Raw genomic sequence first — 14,962 nt, 5'->3', positions numbered from 1 at the left:
TTGTCAGTTTTAGATGATCAGAATAAAACACTTTTTTTTTAAGAAGTTTGTGAAGGAAGTCAAGGATTACTAGTTAGGTACTATCCTTTTTGGTGATTTTTGAAATCATTTGAAATGAATTTGAAATTATTCTGGTACATTTCTGTTAATTATTGAGAGGAACTGTATTCAAGTGAATCAGTCAAAACAGACATTTATCCAACCTGGGCAACATAGTGAGACCCCATCTTTATAAAAAATCAAATAAAAAAGTAGCCAGGTGCGGTAGTGTGTACCTGTAGTCCTAGCTACTCTAGATGCTGAAGTGGAGGTTTATGCTGTAGTGAGAGCTATGGTTATGCTACTGCACTGCAGCCTGGGTGACAGATGAAAACCCTGTCTCAAAAACAAAAAGAAAAGCAAACAATAACAAAACAAAATAGTCATTTATATATAAAACTTTTATATATAAGACTTTTTGGGCAGTATTTGTCAACAGTTAATATATCTTTTTATAACTTTAGAACATTTATGTTTCTCCAGGTTTTCTTTTAGTGAAGTACCTTGATATTAAGGAGGAAAGCATTAGAATTCATTGTTCAGCCTGAATTTGAAGAATGTATGGAATTAATTTGTGTTTCATATTTGGTTAAGAGAACAAGATCATGTTTCTGCATTAGCGTTTTGAACAGTTGATATCAGTTCAGCAAAAATCATGCCAAATTAAATCTAGCATTTTTCCAATAATGTTTAAAATTGTTCTTGTAATGTTTGAGTCCTTTTAATCAATTAATTGCTTTTTCTCTATCATAATTGTAGACTGCTGAAGAGGGATCAATTTAAAAAATTCAAGTTTGCTTCAGTAATCATTCTAGATTACAGAATTGTCCTTTAAAATAGCTACATTGTATATATTAGTACTAGAAACATCCAAGAAATAGGAGTCTACGTTACATAAAAATAAAAAATATAAAAAGCTTTATTATAACAAATGAGAATAATTAGTTGATACTCAGTATAGATAAGTCACTGTGCTAAAAATTGTAAGGTTTTAGTTCAAGAGCTTTTATTGGGCCTAAGTTAAATATTGATTTTTAAAAAATGTGAGCTTTGACTTTGCATGTAGAAGTGAAGAATCTATCTATAAGAATGAGGAGAAGTAAATCATTAGCAAACACAGGCTGAATACCTTTTTAAAAATGGTATCCTTTTCTTTTTGGAATAATTTGAGAATTACAGATAGGTTGCAAAGATAGTACAGAGAGTTCACTTATACTCCTTACCCAGTTTCCCTTATTGCTATGTTATTACAGTATATTTGTCAAAACTAAGAAGCCTTCATTGATGCATTACTGTTGAATTTTAAACATTAATTGAATTTCATGGTATCTTTTTTCTGTACCATGATCCAAACCAGGATACCATATTGCATTTAAAATAGTACTTTTGAATAACTTATTTAATTTTTGAAACATACAAATAATATGTTGTAAGCATCTGGGGAGTAAGAATTTCTTGTTTTGTTAGTATCTAGATTAGGTGTACCTCGGAGATATTATTGGTTTGGTTTCATACCACTGCGATAAAGCCAATATAGCACTAAAGCGAGTCATAGAAATCTTTTGGTTTTCCCAGTGCATAAAAAGTTATGCTTACACAGTACTGTAGTTTGTTAAGTGTCCAATAATATGTCTAAAAACAGTTTATATACCTTAATTAAAAAGTACTTTATTGTTAAAAAATGCTAACGATCATCTGTACTTTTAGCAAGTCAACTTTTCGCTGGCGGAGGAACTTGACTCAATGTTGATGGTTGCTGTCTGATCAGCGTGGTGGTTGCTAAAGGCTGGAGTGGCAGAGGCAATTTCTCAAAATAAGACAGCGATGAAGTGTGCCACATTAACTGACTCTTCCTTTCATGGAAGATTTCTCTGTAGCATGGGATGCTGTTTGACTGCATTTTACTCAGAGTAGGACTGTTTTTTTGGAGAATTTCTCACTCTGTCACCCAGGCTGGAATGTAGTGGTGTGATCTTGGCTCACTGCAATCTCTGCCTCCCAGATTCAAGCAATTCTTGTGCCTCAGCCTCCCGAGTAGCTGGGACTACAGGCATGCACCACCACACCTGGGTAATTTTTGTATTTTTAGTAGAGACAGAGTTTCACCATGTTGGCCAGGCTGGTCTTGAACTCCTCGCCTCAAGTGATCCACCTGATGTGGCCTCCCAAAGTGCTGGCATTGCAGGCTTGAGCCACCACTTCTGGCTCCAGAGTAGAACCTCTGTTGAAATTGGAGTGAGTCCTTTCAAACACTACTTACTGCTGCTTTATTGACTAAATTTACAGAACATTCCAAATTCACTGTCATTTCAACTGTGTTCCTAGCATCTTCAGGAGTAGATTTCAGGTTCAGAAATCTCTTTCTTTCTTGCTTCGTTATTGCCCCTCCCCTCCCCTCCTCTCCCCTCCCCTCCCCTCCCCCCCTCCTCTCCCTTTCGCCCTCCTCCCCTCCTCTCCTCCTCTCCCCCTTCCCTTTTTCCTCCCCTTCCCTTTTTTCTCCCCTTCCCTTTTTCCTCCCCTTCCCTTTTCCTCCTCTTCCCTTTTTCCTCCCCTTCCCTTTTTCTTCCTCTTCCCTTTTTCCTCCCCTCTCCTCTCCCCTCCCCTCCCCTCTCCTCCCCTCTCTTCTCTCCCCTCTCCTCTCCCCTCTTCTCTCCCCACTCCTCTCCCCTCTTCTCTCACCTCTCCTCTCCCCTCCCCTCCCCTCTCCTCTCCTTTCCCCTCCCCTCCCTTCCCCTCTCCCTTCTGTCTGTCTTTCTGTCTTGATGGAGTCCTGTTCCGTCACCTAGGCTGGAGTGCAATGGTGCGGTCTCTCCACCTCCTGGGTTCAAGCGATTCTCCTGCCTCAGCCTCCCAAGTAGTTGGGATTATAGGTACCTGCCTTCACGCCTGGCTAATTTTTGTATTTTTAGCCTTGTGATCCGCCTGCCTCATCCTCCCAAAGTGCTGGGATTATAGGCATGAGCCACCACACTGGCAGAAATCACTTTCTTTGTTTAACTCTCAGAAGCAAGTCCTTATCTACTCAAGTGGGACCGGGAACCATCTTCAGGCTCCACTTCTAAATCTAGTTCTTTAGTAGTTACTTCTTCCACCTAAGTCTTGAACACCTCAAAGTCATCCAGGAGGGTTAATCAGCTTCTTTCAAGCTCTTGTTAATGTGGATAGTTTGACCTCCTTCCATGAATCACAGATATTCTTAATGGCACCTGGAATGGTGAACCCTTTCAGAAAATTTTTTTAATTTACTTTCCCTAGATTCATCACAGGAATTTCTATGTATGGTGGCTATAGCCTTACAAAATGTATTTCTTAGATAATGAGACTTGAAAGTCAACATTCCTCCTAATCCATGGGCTTCAGAATGGATGTCATTTTAGCAGGCATGAAAAACAATATTCATCTCTTTGTGTATCTCCATCAGAGGTATAGGGTGACCAGGTGCATTGTCAGTGAGCAGTAATATTTTAAGAGGAGGCCTTTTTTTCAAAGCTGTAGGTTTCCATAGGCTTAAAATATTTAGTAAACCATGCCATAAACAGATGTACTGTCATTCAGTTATTTCTGTTCCATTTATAGAGCACAAGCAGAGTAGGTTTAGCATGATTCTTAAGGGCCTTAGGATTTTCAGAATAGTAAATGAACACTGTCTTCAACTTAAAGTTACCAGGTATGTTATCCCTTAACAAGAGAGTCAGCCTGTCTTTTGAAGCTTTGAAGCCAAGCACTGACCTCTCTAGCTCAGATGACATCTTCTTCCAAGAGAAGGCTGTTGGGTCTGTGTTGAAAATTTGTCTATTAGTGTAGCCATTTTTGTTAATTATCTTATCTAGGTCTTCTGAGTAACTATGTGCAGCTTCTATGTCAACACTTGCTGTTTATCTTGCACTTTTATGGTTATGGAGATGTCTTCTTTCCATAAGCCTCGTGTACAGACCTCTGCAGCAGGAAACTCTCAGACTTTTCTGCTGCAGCTTTCTTACCTCTATTAACTTACATAGAATTGAAGAGTTAGGGCTTTGCTCTGGATTAGGCTTTGACTTAAGGGAGTGTTGTGGCTGGTCAGATTGTCTATCCAGACCACTCAGACTTCTTCCATATCAACTTCCTTATCACTTCTGTGTACATTTTTAATTTCCTTCAAGACATTTTTCTTTTGCGTTAATGACTGGGCCAACTGTTTGAAGCAAGAGGCCTAGCTTTTGGCCTATCTTGGCTTTTACATCCCTTCCTCACTAAGCTTAATCATTTCTAGCTTTTGATTTAAAATGAGACACAGGGACTATTCCTTTTACTTAAATACTTAGGCCATTGTGATATTACTAATTAGCCTAATTTTAATATTGTTGTTTCTCAGGAAATAGGGAGACCCAAGGATAAGGGAGAGAAGGGAATGGCTAGACAGTGGAGCAGTCAGAACATACACATTTATCAATTAAGTTCTCAATCTTATATGGGCATGTTCCTGGTGCCCCAAAATAATTACAATGATACTATCAATGATTACAGATCACCATAACAGATAATAATGAAAAATTTTGAACTATTGGGAGAATTACCAAAATGTGACACAGGGACGCAAAGTAAGTATGTGCTATTGGGAAAATGGTGCTGATAGACTTAAGTAATATGGGGTTGCTACAGACTTTCAATTTGTAAAAAAATCTGCAAGGCAAAATAAAGTAGACTGCAGTACGGTGAGGTTTGCCTCACTTATCTAGCTGGCCTTCAATGAGTATTCGTTGAATGATTGAATGAGTCTATGAGATTTAGTAGGAAACATACTTTGAAAAGAAATATGCTTGATTCTGTTTCCTTCATAGGAACTAAAAAGAACTTATTTTACTATTTGTATTTCATTACCACTTTATTTTTTTTATTTCAAATAGTGAGGAGTCTTGGAAATGACTGAAACTACACATTGTTGAATGTTTTAGTGAATATAAAATGAACTGAGGTTATACTATGTGTAAATTTTTGGCAGACTACATGAATGATTTTATGAGTATGGGACTGTTACTGCACAGAGCTTTCATTTTTTAAAACAATATTAAAAAGGAGCTTGAAAAGTATTTAAATTCTCTATATAAGTTGAGACTAGCATATTCAACCTTTATACCATGTATAATCTGTTACAGCTGGTTTTGTTACCCCTGCTTTCCTGCTTAATAATTAAATTTCCTGAATCTTAAAATTGGCCTTGTTTTAATCAGTTAACCATAATAGTGACAATTTATTGCCCTTTAATACTAATTTTGATTTACTTAATATTCTTATATTTCTTAGCTCACAGAAGTGCAAGCTGAGAGTAGTTATTACAGTCCACAGAAAGTAAAATCTAAAGAAGTATTGTGTTGGGAACAAGAAGGAACTACAGTTGAGGTAATCTTTCAATATTGAATCTATATTTTAAAACTTTTGGTTCTTTAGTATTTTATAAATGCCTGTTTTTATCAGATGTAGTATTTTTAAAAATATGTATGTTTATAGTTTTGTATTTCTATTTTAATAATCAGTGGTATTTGTTGAAATAATTATTTAATAAAAATTTTATTGTAATATACAACATTAACTTATTTCATTATTTTCATTTAGCTTGTGTGTATGTGTATGTACATGTAATGCTCATGAAGTATAGGTTTGTGGTACAAAGACAAGTAAGATGTTTCTTATTTTAATAGAGTTTACTATCCAAGGAGAATAAATTTAGAGATGACATAATTCTAAAGACATTTAACTAATTTAGAGATTCTACAAGGAAAGCCTCTAACATTTTTATGAAATTCAAGTTCTTAGTTCTAATGTTTCCTTTCTAAACTCTTATAGGCCCTTATGATGGGAGAACCTTTCTTTGATTGCCAGATTGGGTTTGTTGGTTGCAGAGCCTTGTGCCTTAAAGGAATTATGGGTGTTAAAGATTTTGAAGAGAATATGAATAGAAGTGAAACTGTAAGTCGCTTTCGTCCACCCTTTTTTGGATAGGATACTGGGATGATGAAGTGCTTATTGAAGTGTTTAACCATATAAAATCTGTTAGATTATATATATTTCAGGCTTGAGAGAGGAGCTTTACTATTTCTCTCTGTGTTTCCCCTACAAGAAATTATAGAGCTCTGGGGAGTTTAGAAAGTTGGTAGCACTTAACACCTGGACAGTTGTTCCAACTACTTTCTGATTCATGAATGTTTCTTCTTTTTTATTTATGGCAGTTATTTGGAGTTTCCTTTTGGTTTGTTAAAATGTTCTTAGCCAAAATAGTCAGTGAAAATGGATGCAGCAGCATTCCTTATCTTTTTGTTTGAGTGACTTCTTCTGACTAGCAAATGGGCATCATAAAATCAAGGTTTTATTTTGTTTAACAGGCTAATGATTTTTCTTCCTGTTTGTAATTTTGCATTTGTTTTCAGGAAGCCTGTTTCTTCATTTGTGGTGAAAATTTAAATACGAAAGGGTTCACATACCTTACGAATTCACTGTTTGATTACAGAAGCCCAGAAAATAATGGTACTCGTGCAGAATTTATCTTGGATTCAACGCATCATAAGGTCAGAGAATATATATTTGAACCAAATTCTGGGCTGTGTTTGGATGGACATTGTGTGAATAGTTGTGATTTCTAGCTTTCTTTGCAAATAGTATATTTTGAATGATAATTGTTTATTAAAACATTTAGAATGCATTTATACAGCATATACATGTAGAAATGTTTGAGACGTGCACAGAGATCTTTACTTTTATTTAGTATGTAACCATATTTTGCTTATTTGTGCCCTGCTTTAAAATTAGTCATGGAGAAAACATGTAGAATACCTCTGTTAATTTTTGTTACTTTGAATGTGTGGAATTGATGGGAAAGAATGAGGAATTTACCTTTTTACTATGTATACTTCTTAGTATTTTCTTTAAATGTAAGAATATATTAATATGTTTATGGAATATTAATACATTTATGAAATAAGTTAAAAATTCAAATAGTTACCTGAAGATTAATGCAGTAGAATAATTTACATTTTACTCTTTTTCATTAAAATTTACTTTCATTGTTAAAATATTTAATGTTGACCTGCATAATTGACATGCATTTAGAATATTTTAGTATATCTTTAGTGTTTGAATTGTTTCATATAAGTGTATTAAAGTATTTAAGGATTAACTCTATTGAAAGTATAAATTATTAGATAGTTTAGTGATAGTGATAAAGGTCAGGAGTGTACTATCTCCTCCATTCTAGGTATTTATTAACTAGATATGATTAATAAAGTGGTCAAAATGTCTCATAAAATTATGGATGTTCTCTTTGCGTGGTCTATAACAGATGAAATGTTATCTTTCTTAGACGTAAATTCTTAGAGTAACCTCTGTTCTTTCATTTTGGTAATCCTTTGTGTTGATAGACATTGTATATAAGGATGTGTGTCTGACCTATCAAGTTTTAAACTTGCAAGTTCCTCTTATGCAATGTTTTTTCTGTTTGCATTGCTTCGTTGGCAGGAGACATACACTGAGATAGCTGGAATGCAACGGTTTGGGGCTTTTTATATGGATTACCTGTATACAATGGAGAGCACTAGTGGCAAAGGTATTGGCTTCTTTCCTTTATGTTTGCCATTTCTTGAACAACTGAAGCAAAGACTTCTTCAGAATCAATTGGTTTTGAATAGTTTTATTCTATTACATAAGATTTACCTTCTAGTGCTTTGGGGAGTGGTTTAATTTTAATGTCATGTTAGAATTGTCTTAGATTCTTGGCATTTCAATTCCACTCTTTATATACCTGATTGAAGACATTTTGTATAATCTACTAGAATTAGTTCTCATATACACCAAATACAATGATTCTGATACATCAAATTTTATATTACATTAAGTTTTCAAAAAGAATAAACCTTTTCTATACTAAATGCATTTTGAAGGTGATACTAATTTTTTAATTAAAAAGAATATGTTGTATCAGTGAGAAAAATAGAATATCTTCCAGAGACTTTAAATGCATAGATTGTATTATTTTATTTTGTACCTTATAGTATTCTATTTTTGGAAATAAATGACATTTAAAAGTTTCAACATTTGTTATTTTACTTTTATATCAATATATAATGTTGTGCTAACTATTTCAGTCTTTTTTATGTTGAAAAGTTAGTGAAAATACGTTTACAATTTTTTTGGTGAATTTTTCGTGTTTAAAAAAAATGATTTCAGTGTTTAGGTCATATGTTAGGTACGGGTGAATGCAATGAAAACCAAAATATTTCCCAAGGAGCCAATAGGTGGTGTTGAAGTAGACATTTAAGTAAATGATTATAACATAGCATGTTAAGAAGAGTAATATAAATAGAGAACTAAAAGAAGTGTGGGTAAAAAAAAATGAAAACTTTTGCTTGAAAGATTGAAACTTTGCAGAGTTGATCTTGAAGTAAATTTGTTTTTGATAAGGAAAGAGCAGTAATTTTTTGGCTTCTGCTTTTGGAATGGTTTCTAAATGTTGATGTTTTCATTGTTCAATCCCTAATTTCTTTCCCTAAACTTTCTCCCAAGGATAATCTCATTCTTTTCCATGGATTTAAGTACTTTCCATCTGTTGTTGATATCCAAATTTGAATTTTGTAGTCCAAACTTTTCTAAGATTCGGAATTAAATATCCAGTGCGTACTTGACACTCTTACATATGTGTCTCACAGATATCTCAAAACTGATTTCGTCCAAAATTAAGTTGTTAATATTCCTTTGACCACCTACTACATCTGCTTCTCTATTTTTAGGCCTCTCTTTTCGGAAACTTGTACTATCATCTTCTTGTTGCTCAAGCCAGAAACCTGGGAGTCATCATAACACACTTTTTCCTTCACTTCTAGCCATCTGGTCCATGGATGGTAACAGTGGTATCACTGTTACCATATGGACTAGCATCTAGTTTACATCTACCAATCTACCATCATCTCTAGGTTCTAATAGCTTTTTTTTTTGAGAAGGAGTTTTGCTGTGCCACTAAGGCTGGGGTGTAGTGGCATGATCTCGGCTCACTGCAGTCTCTGCCTCTCAGGTTCAAGTGATTCTCATGCCTCAGCCTCCTAAGTGGCTGGGACTATAGGCATGTACTACCATGCCTGGCTGATTTTTGTATTTTTAGTAGAGACAGGGTTTTGTCATGTTGGCCATGTTGGACTTGCACTCCTAATCTCAAGTGATCTGTCCATCTTGGCCTCCCGAAGTGCTGGGATTACAGGTGTGAGCCACCGGACCCAGCCAGGTTCTAAAGCTAGCTAGCTTGCTCACACTCGTGCGCGCTCTCTCTCTCTCTCTCTCTCTCTCTCTCTCTCTCTCTCTCTCTCTCTCTCTCTCTCTTCCCCTCTCTGTCTCCCTCTCTGTCTCTTCCCCTCTACCCCCTCCCCCCACCGCCCCCTTTCCCTTTCTTCTTTCTTCCTTTCTCAGGATTTCGCTCTTGTTGCCCAGGCTGGAGTGCAATTGTGTGATCTTGGCTCATCGCAACCTCCACCTCCTGGGTTTAAGTGATTCTTCTGTCTCAGCCTCAGAGTAACTGGGATTACAGGCATGCACCACCACGCCTGGCTAATTTTGTATTTTTAGTAGAGACAGGGGTTCTCCATGTTGGTCAGGCTGGTCTAGAATTCCTGACCTCAGGTGATCTGCCTGCCTTGGCCTCCCAAAGTGCTGGGATTCCAGGCATGAGTCACCACACCTGGCCCTAAAACTTTCTTACTGGTCTTCCTGCGTTCACTGTAGTCCTATAGTTTCTACTGCAATCACAGGGATCTCTGCTTATAATTTTCATGGGCCTGACATTGGTTTATTTAAAAACAAAATTTAAATAATTTACTAGATTCTGGTCTTGAGTTACTTGGTGGATGGTGATAATTATTAGGAAAGCTATATAAGCAAGGAAAATTTTTGGAGGAAAAGATGAGTTTTGAGATAACTATGGACATTGAGGTGTAAATATTTCTTAGCCAATTATATATAAGAAAGTGCAACTCAGAAGTCTTATGTTCTAAGAGTGTTGCAAATTATTATAGCGTTATAGTTGCCACTTTTAAGCTGGTAGGTTTCCTCTTGTTCAATATAATGTCTTATGCATATGCTGTGGATTCCATATCTTGTGAGGAGGTGGAGTATGTAGTAGTTAACCTTTCAAGCAAAGGAAATCTAGCACAGAACATTTGTATATATGCCTCTCCTGCAGTCTTTAAAAGATAGAAATATGATTTATGTTGTTAGATTATTTATATATTACTTCTGAGAAGCCAGTAGTTTGTTAACCTTCGGGTTTTCATATTTTTCACTTATGTGAATAGTGTACAGTTTTATAGATATCATAGTCCTTAACTTTCAAAACAAAATGTTGGAAAATTACACGTGTACAGAATAGCAAAGAGTTTAAAACTGAACACCTGTGTATTCTCCATGCACACCAAGAAATAGAACATTGTTAGTATCCAATAAGCCTCCTACGTATTTATTTTCTACCACACTCTTCCTCTTTACTGGAGAAGACTGCTGTTCTAAGATTTTTGGGAATCACTCTCTTGCTTTTGGTTTGCCACTTATGCATTTACTTTCTTCTTCGAATTTTTTTTTTTTGAAAGAAAGAAAGAGAAAGAGAAAGGGGGAGAGAGAACAGGAGTCTTACTCTATTGCCCAGGCTGGAATGCAATCTAAAAATAGGTATTAAAAACCTCTTTTATGCTGATAATTGGGCTTAACAGCTGAGACAGGAAGGAATAAGGGAAGAAAATAACAAACAGTCAACCAATATTTCATTTAAGTCTGTGAAATGCTATGCAAATGCTGAAAAGTGATTTATTTCCAATTATGTGGTCACTTTCAAAATAGGTGTAATGTGATACTGAGAAAAATGTATGTTATGTGGACCTGGGGTGAAGAATTCTATAAATATTCACTGAGTTTACTTGTTCCAGGTCTGAGTTCAAATAATAGATGTCCCTGTTAATTTTCTATCTCGTTGATCTGTCAAATATGAACAATGTGGTGTCAAAGTCTCCCACTATTATTGTGCAGGAGTCCAAGTCTCTTTATAAGTCATTAAGAATTTGTCTTATGTATCTGGGTGTTCCTATATTGGGTGCATATATATTTATGATCATTGACTCCTGTTGTTGCATTGATCCTTTTGCCATTATGTAATATCCTTCTTTGTTTCTTTTAGTCTTTGTTACTATTAAAGTCTATTTTGTCAGAGAGGAAAGTTACAACTCCTGTTTTTTTTTTTTTTTGTCTCCATTTGATTGGTAAGTCTTCTACCAACCCTTTGTTTTAAGTTTCTGTGTGTCCTTCCTTCTGGATACAGCGTATCGATGGGTTTTGACTTTTTATTCAATTTGCCTGTCTGTGTCTTTGATTGGGGCATTTAATCCATTTAAATTTAGGATTAATAGTGATATTTGTGAGTTTAATGTTATCGTTTAATGCTAGCTGGCTATTTTGCTCATTAGTTGATATAGATTCTTCATTATGGAGATACTCTTTACCTTTTGGTAAGTTTTTGGGATGACTGTTACTGGTTGTTCCTTTTTGTGTATAGTGCTTCTTTCAGAAGCTCTTGTAAAGCAGGCCTGGTGGTGATGAAATCTCTGAGTGCATGCTTGTTTGTGAAAAATTTTATTTTTCCTTCATTTATGAAGCTTAGTTTGGCTGGATATGAGATTCTGGGTTGAAAATTCTTTTCTTTGAGGATATTGAATATTGACCCCCCACTCTCTTCTAGTTTGTAGGGTTTCAGCTGAGAGATCTGCTGTGAGTCTGATAGGCTTCCCTTTATGGGTAACCTGACCTTTCTCTCTAGCTGCCCTTAAAATTTTCTCCTTTATTTCTGGCCAGGCGTGGTGGCTCACGCCTATAATCCCGGCACTTTGGGAGGCCGAGGCGGGTGGATCACAAGGTCAAGAGATTGAGACCATCCTGGTCAACAAGGTGAAACCCCGTCTCTACTAAAAATACAATAATTAGCTGGGCATGGTGGTGCACACCTGTAGTCCCAGCTACTTGGGAGGCTGAGGCAGGAGAATTGCTTGAACCCAGAAGGCGGAGGTTGCGGTGAGCTGAGATCATGCCATTGCACTCCAGTATGGGTAACAACAGTGAAACTCCATCTCAAAAAGAAAAAAAAAAAAGAATTTTCTCCTTTATTTCAACCATGGTGAATCTAATGATTATATCTCTTGGGGTTGCTGTACTTGAGGAATATCTTTGTGGTGTTCTCTGTATTACCTGGAGTTGAGTATTGTCCTGCCTTACTAGGTTAGGAAAGTTTTCCTGAATAATATCCTGAAGAATATTTTCCAGCTTGGATTCATTCTCTTTATGACATTCAGGTATGCCTATCAAATGTAAATTAGGCCTTTTCACATAGTCCCATGTTTCTTGGAGACTTTGCTCATTCCTTTTTACTCTTTGTTCTCTAATCTTGTCTTCTTGTTTTATTTCATTAAGTTGGTCTTTGACCTCTGATATCCTTTCTTCTGCTTGATCAATTCGACTGTTAAAACCTGTGCATACTTTGTGGAGTTCTTGTATTGTATTCTTCAGTTCCATTAATTCACTTATATTCCTCTTTAAATTGTCTATTCTCTTTAGGATTTTGTCAAACCTTTTTTCAAGGTTCTTGGTTTCTTTACATTGGGCTAGACCATGTTCTTTCAACTCACAGAATTTTCTTATTAGCCACCTTCTGAAGCCTAATTCTGTTATTAGAACACACTCATTCTCCATCAGGCCTTGTTCCCTTGTTGATGAGGAACTGTGATCCCCTGTAGAGGGAGAGGCATTCTGATTTTGTGTTTTCTCAGCCTTTTTAGGCTGGTTTCTTCCTATCATTGTAAATTTATCCACCTGTTGTCTTTTTTCGTTTTGTTTTGTTTTTTGAGATGGAGTTTCGCTCTTGTTACCCAGGCTGGAGTGCAATGACGTGATCTCGGCTCACCGCAACCTCTGCCTCCTGGGTTCAGGCAATTCTCCTGCCTCAGCCTCCTGAGTCGCTGGGATTACAGGCACGGGCCACCATACCCAGCTAATTTTTTGTATATTTAGTAAAGACAGGGTTTCACAATGGTGACCAGGATGGTCTCTCAATCTCTTGACCTTGTGATCCACCCACCTCGGCCTCCCAAAGTGCTGGGATTACAGGCGTGAGCCACCGTGCCCGGCCCCACATGTTGTCTTTGTAATTACCGACTTTCAAATTAGGTCTCTGAGTGGACGTCCAACTTGGTGATTCCCAGCACTGGAATCTGAGCAACCCACTGTGCTGGCTAAAACAGCGGCGTTAAGATTGATGGTGCTTTTCTGCCCGGGAATCTCCGGTCTGGCTTCCTTCTTGAGTCCCTTTTTCAATCAGCTGAATAGGCGACTCTGCCTTCCCGGAGCTCCAAACATCAACCAAAAGGGGACCCAGTCCCGTTTACTCTGCACCAAGAACCGCCACACCGGCCACAAGAGTCGCTCTGGCGACCCGTGGGACTCCTTCACTGGGAATCTCCTGGTCCGTGATCAACAAAAATTCATCTGAAAGTGTGGCGTCCTCTCGTTCTCTGCACTTTCACTGGGAGCTACAATCCTGAGCTGCTAGTGCCATCTTGGATCTCTCTCTGTCTTATGCATTTACTTTCTTATGTTGCATAAGCTGTTTTCTTTGCCGGGGGTGGAAATAATAGAATTCCACTGTTAATTTGTGAATGTCACGTATACTTTATGTTAATTCATTCACTCAATAATCTGTTAATATATTGCCTGCTTTTTAGGTAACTGTTTATGTTTATGTTTTTCATGATCAATGCTTACTTGTAGAGCGATGATGATGATGGTGATAATAATAGCTAATTTTTTGGTTTTAAATGTATGACTCTGTTCTAAGTGTTTTACATATATTATTTAATTTTCTTAACTTTGTAAGTTGGGAAAATTATCCCCTTTTTACCCATGAGGAAACAGCAAACCCTATACAGGTAAAGTAACAAGGACCAAGATTATATACATAGTATGTGGGATTTGAACCCAACCTATCCAGCTCTAGAGCCTAAATTCATAACTACTCTGTTGATATTTCTTTCTTTCTTGGCTTACCTGAAACAAGAAATTTGTAGAATTTTAAATATTAATGACATAGGAAAAGTATTGAGTTCCTGTAAGAGGATACTTGTAAATACTTAAAAAAATACTTTTAGTATCTAAAACTGTTGTTTGTTTTGACGACTTTTTTTTGTTTCTGTAGTATACGTTATCAAAAAGTGCCCTAAATTTTATCTAAGTAAATATCTAAACACATACCGAATCAATACTTTTACAAAGTTTGTAGTGAGTCCTGATAGTTTGAAAGCGGATTTTGCTTTGTATGTTTTAAGTAAGTTCATGGTAGTATTCTAATTAATGTAAGAAACTAGTAAATTCAGTAATAAAGGAAGCTTCTATTTATTTTTTGTGTAATAAATGGTATAGCAATCCCTTATCCACATTATAGTATGGCATATAAATAAAAATTAATTAAGTTTCCTGTTTTACTATTTGATATTGATGATAAGCTGCTGCTGCTTCTTCTCTTCTTTTTTCCTCCTCCTTCTTTCTTTCTCCTCTTCTCCTTCTCCTTCTCCTCCTCCTCCTTTTTCTCTGTGGGTATACTTTCTTTAGTCATTTTGGTTTACAACTGAAACTCTGGAAAAATTAATGTCTTTTCCCCATGAGCTTCTTATGGACACTAGTAAAAGTTTCAACCTTGTGTTCCACAAGATAAGCATGTTCTGACAATTACTTTGTGATGTTTTCACAACTAAATTAAAATATTTGTTATTGATATAACTGTGTAAATATTTGTTATTGTTATGATGACTCCTTTCTAGTCTTTTCTGTTTAAAGGAGTTATTGCCAATGTTTTGGACCATAAAGTAGATCGCTGAAATTG

At 36.3% G+C, this 14,962-nt stretch overlaps 1 protein-coding gene across 29 annotated transcripts in view; it reads left to right on the top strand.

Moving 5' to 3' along the window:
* VPS13B (vacuolar protein sorting 13 homolog B) overlaps positions 1-14,962 on the top strand; it is an 822,207-nt gene that overhangs the window by 85,390 nt on the left and 721,855 nt on the right. For all 29 annotated transcript variants that reach the window (XR_013528186.1, XR_013528187.1, XR_013528188.1 and 26 more), the window contains 4 exons: positions 5,323-5,418; positions 5,863-5,985; positions 6,444-6,581; positions 7,528-7,615. Coding sequence is in view for 18 of the 29 variants with exons in the window: in XM_017965662.4 (XP_017821151.4) it covers positions 5,323-5,418; positions 5,863-5,985; positions 6,444-6,581; positions 7,528-7,615 (445 nt within the window). In the remaining 11 variants the exon portion in view is untranslated. The remainder of the gene's footprint in view (positions 1-5,322; positions 5,419-5,862; positions 5,986-6,443; positions 6,582-7,527; positions 7,616-14,962) is intronic.

This window comes from Callithrix jacchus, chromosome 16, assembly GCF_049354715.1.
Source record: "Callithrix jacchus isolate 240 chromosome 16, calJac240_pri, whole genome shotgun sequence".
NCBI lineage: Eukaryota > Metazoa > Chordata > Mammalia > Primates > Cebidae > Callithrix > Callithrix jacchus.
This window is presented reverse-complemented; position numbering and strand designations above follow the sequence as displayed.